Below are 5470 nucleotides of genomic sequence, written 5' to 3'. Positions count from 1 at the left end.
AGATAGATAGATAGATAGATAGATAGATAGACAGATAGATATATAGAGAGATAGACTGGTAAATAGATAGATAGATAGATAGATAGACAGACAGACAGACGGATGGACGGACAGACAGACAGACAGATAGACAGACAGGTAGATAGATAGATAGACAGACAGATAGACAGACAGATAGATAGACAGATAGACAGGTAGATAGATAGACAGATAGACAGACAGACAGATAGGTGTATTACCGGCAGCGTAACTGCGGTCGACGCTCAGCGTGGAGAAAGGCATGGGCCGCAGGGTGAATTTGGGGTGAGTGGTGAATCCGCAGGTGGGCGACGGCAGGATGCCCGGATACTGACTGCTGTCCAGCGTGGGCACCGGGATGGCACTGACCACCGCTGGAACACACAGAAACAACACACACACAAGCATCAGAAACACGCCACATCTCACCACAACATCCAAAGACAGAAATCAGAAATGAACGAAGACTGTTTTAGGAGCCTTTCTGATGTCTGAGCCTTTCTAGCCGGCTGCAGAAGCACAGCGGACGGTGAACCGCTAACCCAGGCTGCTCTATTTGGCCGATTCACTCTAATCATTAATCATGTTTAAATATTTAAACACCTACGAGAGGAAAAGTGTTTAGAATTCAGACCCTTGCAAGCAAAATGTGGACCCCCATTAGTCTGTTTTAAACTCCTCAATAACGGTGATCTTTAGAATGTAACAGATGGAAAACAGCAGAATCCCATCAGGAGCAGAAGCAGGATCCACACGGACTCATTCAACAAACTCTGAACAAAACAGCATCAGGATACAGTACATGAGAGATGATGATGCAGTAAAACACAGTTAGCAACTACACTACAGCTTCACAAGAGCACAAGAGCGCTGACCTTGACATTGAAAACCTCACAGAGAGAGAGACGGGACTGAGAAATTGCCTGAAGTGTTGAGATTTCTATCTACTAAACTGCCCCAGACGAGCAGCTGCTGATTGACTGCAAACTCTCTCTCTCTCTCTCTCTCTGTGTGTGTGTGTGTGTGAAATAGGTTTTGCGTACATTGTTTGCATCCAAATGTTTCAGAATAGAAAACCTGAACTCACCAGCAGCTAACAGCCACAACAATAACACAACATCTTCATAAAAAACTACAAACGCAGGAGGTTTTTATACACGTGCATTTAGCATCTTAATTTTCATCCATCCATCCATCCATCCATCTATCTACATATAAAAACACAACAAAACGTTAAAACTATAAAAAATAACACTGCAAAATCACATGTAATTTAATCAGATTTACAGATGAATATTCACTCTAAATATACACCTGTAAATCTGATTATTTTTGGATGTGATTCGAACACAATCAAAGTTTTATTAACAGGCCTCACACTGAGATGTCCAGACGAGTATTTTGGGTGTGTTTTTCGAACATGTCTGTCTGATTACATTGACACATCTGATTGATCATTAACCTCAATCTGAGACTGTATCTGGTTTCATCTCATCCTCTAAAAGCAGAATCTGCTTTAATGCAGCTTTAATTAACTTCACACACCTCAGGCTGTTCAATTCACTTCATCATGCACTACTATTCATTTCCCAAAAAATGTATTGTTATTTTCGTTATAGTTATTGCTATCGCTATATATATAATTATAGTTAAGGATTGTCATGAATCCTCTCCATGGACTTCCATTACAGTGACTCTCGCACAACACAAACTGGACTATTCTTGTGTCTTGCCCTCCATATACCTGTTTGCCATTGTTTGACCCTGCCTGTTATGACCACGTCTCTTAAATAAAAGCTTGCAGATGGATCCACACGTCTCACGTCTCGTCAGCCCCTTAACAAGGATATTGTTATTATCATTATTGTTGTTGTTATTGCTATTGCTATTGTTATCGTTATAGTTACGGTTATTGTTATTATCATTATTGTTGTTGTTATTGCTATTGTTATAGTTATGGTTATTGTTATTATCATTATTGTTATAGTTATAGTTATGGTTGTTATTGTCATTATAGTTATTGATATCGATATATATACATATATATAATTATAGTTAAGGATATTGTTATTATCATTATTGTTGTTGTTATTGCTATTGTTAGCATTATAGTTAAGGTCATTGTTATTATCATTCTTGTTATAGTTATCGTTATCGTTATTGTCGTTATAGTTATTGCTATTGATATAGTTATAGTTAAGGATATTATTATTATCATTATTGTTGTTGTTATTGCTATTGTTATCGTTATAGTTCAGGTTATTGTTATTATCATTATTGTTATAGTTATCGTTATTGTTATGTTATTGTCGTTATAGTTATTGCTATTGATATAGTTATAGTTAATGATATTATTATTATCATTATTGTTGTTGTTTTTGCTATTGTTATCGTTATAGTTTAGGTTATTGTTATTATCATTATTGTTATAGTTATTGTCGTTATTTCTATTGATATAGTTAAGGTTATTGTTATTATCATTATTGTTATAGATATAATTATTGTTATTGTTGTTATAGTTATTGCTATTATTGTTATTGCTATAATTAAGTTTATTGTTATTATCATTATATTTTTTATATTGTTATATTTATGGTTATTATTATTATTGTTATAGTTGTTATTGTTAAAAGTTATTGCTATAGATATTGCTATAGTCATTAGTTATTATCATTATAGCTATAGTTATTTTTATAGTTACAGTAACGATTATAGTTCTAATCATCGTTTTTATTGTTGCAGTTATTGTTATCCTTATAGTTATTATTACTGCTGTTGTTACAGTTATCATAATTGCTATAGTTATTGTTATTGTTAAAATTTTGGTTAAAGTTAATTACAGTTATTTATTTTAGTTATAGTCATCATAATAGTTATAGCTATAGTAATTGTTACAGTTATGACTATATATTATTGCGGTAGTTATGGTTATCATTAACATTATTGTTATAGCTGTCGTTGCAGTTATCATAACTGCTATAGCTCCTGTTATAGCTATTGTTAGTTTTATTGCTATCATTGCAGTTATCATCTGATCTTTTGCTTTGAGTCTATCAAGATCCAAATAAAAGGAGAAACTGCTCATCGTTTGTGTGGAGAGCATCTACATTCAGTTTCTCTTCATCAGACGTGTTATAAAGTCTCATTAGAGTAACGGTTAATTATGCAGCGTTTAGTTTCTTCTTTCTGAACTCTTTCACTCATGACTTTCGTATCCCACTCTCTTATTTCCATCAGCGATGGCCATTCTTCCCAATCATTACTCTGTGCATTCTTTCCCCAGAGGAGATGAAGCTTCTTTCATGTCGTTTGGGAGCATAATAAAGGCCCGTCTCTTCGGTGGAGAATCATGGCAGGAGGTCAGAGAGGAGATGCTCACGTGACTGACGAAACCGGCGGGAACCAAGACGATATGAAGGCTCATTTTCACATTCACCCGCTTCTCCTCCGTTTGCTCCTCTCACACACAAACACTCGGAGGGATCCGACACCCTTCAGAAACTTGCTAGTCTGTCTGGGCTGAATTGGGTAAACTGGATTAGGAAATCAGGGTCACACACACACCACCGGAAATCCTATTTCCGCCTCGATTCCCTCCGTATGTGAATCACACAGTGACTTTCTGCAAAGTCAGCTTCAGAGAAGGATCCTCTGCCTGTGATTTCAGGGCTTATTGTTGAGATCAGCATGGGATCATAATGGACCAGAGCTGCATTTCCCAAAAGCTTCATAAGCCTAAGAAGTTCGTAAAAACGATTGTACAACTGATCTTAATATTACCGTCTGTTTCCCAAAATCATCATAACTTAAGTAGCACTTTCTATCATTGTAGATTCAATCATTGTAGATCTACGAGTGCTCTGGAGTAATCGTAAAGCCTTAAGTGCATCGTAAGAAGACAGATTTATGCGGTCACCTGCAGGACAATCGGCAGATTACACCTTTAACTTTATTCAAGTGCAATGTGATTATAATATAAGGATTTGATTGTACTTTATTGTACACGTTATTACTCTTTTTTATTATTAATTTATAAAAAATAGAAATACACACCTAAATTAAATGACTGAACAAAAAAATAAAATAAATAAAAGAAGTAATGTAGGAAATATGCTTCAAAGACTGGGAAAAAAATCTATCAATGACTTGCTGACGTGCACGAAAACCAGCCATGTATTGGACCCGGAAATAACGTCTCTGTCTCTCTCTCTCTCTCTCTCTCTATATATATATATACAGTATATATATATAAAGTATATTATATATTATTATGTAAAGTATACTCGTCAATAAACGAGTGTGTAGTAGGCTACAATTACGAGCCATTTCAGCACTTGACAAACGGATAGCGACTCCTAAGTATCACTTAAAGTACGGCTTCGTGCGATCACGTTAAGTGCATTTTTGGGAAACGCACGTGAAACGATAACGAATGATCGTAAATTGACTCGTAGAAAACGCTCTTAAGCGTTAAGATCAATCGTTAACGAGAAACGCAGCCCAGCTCAGTCCGTCACTATGGCGACTGCAGCTCAGAACAAAAACACACTAAAGGGCCGTTCACAGCAATTGTGTTAATTTCGTTAATGAAAAATGTTCGTTGATGAGATTTTTTCCCATGACTAAGACGAGACGAGAATAAGGTCAATAAATGATAACTGTGACTATATCAACATGCAATATCGTTGACGATAAAAGACGAGACTAAAATGAATTTTAAAGAATAAAAACTATACCAAAATTTCTTTTTATTTTCGTCGAAAAAAAAGGAGACAAAATATTATTGCGGACTGCTGTACATGCCTCTACTGCACGAGCTTTAATGTGTGCGGTTGCCAGATATCAAGAGTTGTTCTCTGTTAAAAGGATGCATTTTCTGCCGGGTGTTTTGCAATCTGGCAACCATGCGCACGCGCTCGCTCTTCATTGCGGAAATGTTTAGCGATCTCCATGTGAGATGTTCAGCTTAAATGAAAGTATCATTAAGTCTGTTTGTGTTCTGTCATTTTGATGAATGTGTTTGCTGAATAAATGCACTTACTCAACCACTGTTGTTTTAATAGAGTAACATTACTGCAGTTTGGAATTATTGGAATTACTTTTAGGAATTTTACTGTTCAAATATTTTTTGTTTGTTTTTGCCAGTTTTCATAATGCAGACAGAGAGAGTGCATATCTAAGTCTTTGATATTCATTTAAATATTAAATAGCCTGTAATAAATCAGTACACTAGATGAGGTCAAATAAAGTCCACATTCTATTGATTTGTGCTTATTGGTGAAAGTGCAATACCTGAAATATAAAAATAAAAATATTTTTTATTATAATTTTGAGCTATATCTATATATATATATTAGTGCTGGGCAACGATTATATAATAATCGCATTGTTATGCACACAATTCAATAATGAATTCAAAAGTAGTGTATTGTGCACTTTTTTCATTTAAAAG

The 5470-nt window shown here is 35.2% G+C and overlaps 1 protein-coding gene across 1 annotated transcript in view; it reads right to left on the bottom strand.

The window, feature by feature from the left end:
• LOC107731304 (netrin receptor DCC-like) overlaps positions 1 to 5470 on the bottom strand; it is a gene marked incomplete at its 5' end in the record, with an annotated part of 67152 nt that overhangs the window by 17364 nt on the left and 44318 nt on the right. Inside the window, one exon of the mRNA XM_016542357.1 lies at positions 240 to 392. Within this exon, the coding sequence (XP_016397843.1) occupies positions 240 to 392 (153 nt within the window). The remainder of the gene's footprint in view (positions 1 to 239; positions 393 to 5470) is intronic.

Source organism: Sinocyclocheilus rhinocerous, unplaced genomic scaffold (assembly GCF_001515625.1).
Source record: "Sinocyclocheilus rhinocerous isolate Xijiao unplaced genomic scaffold, SAMN03320098_v1.1 scaffold2594, whole genome shotgun sequence".
In the NCBI taxonomy this organism is placed as follows: domain Eukaryota; kingdom Metazoa; phylum Chordata; class Actinopteri; order Cypriniformes; family Cyprinidae; genus Sinocyclocheilus; species Sinocyclocheilus rhinocerous.
Note: the sequence above shows the minus strand (reverse complement) of the source record. Positions and strands in the feature narration are given on the sequence as shown.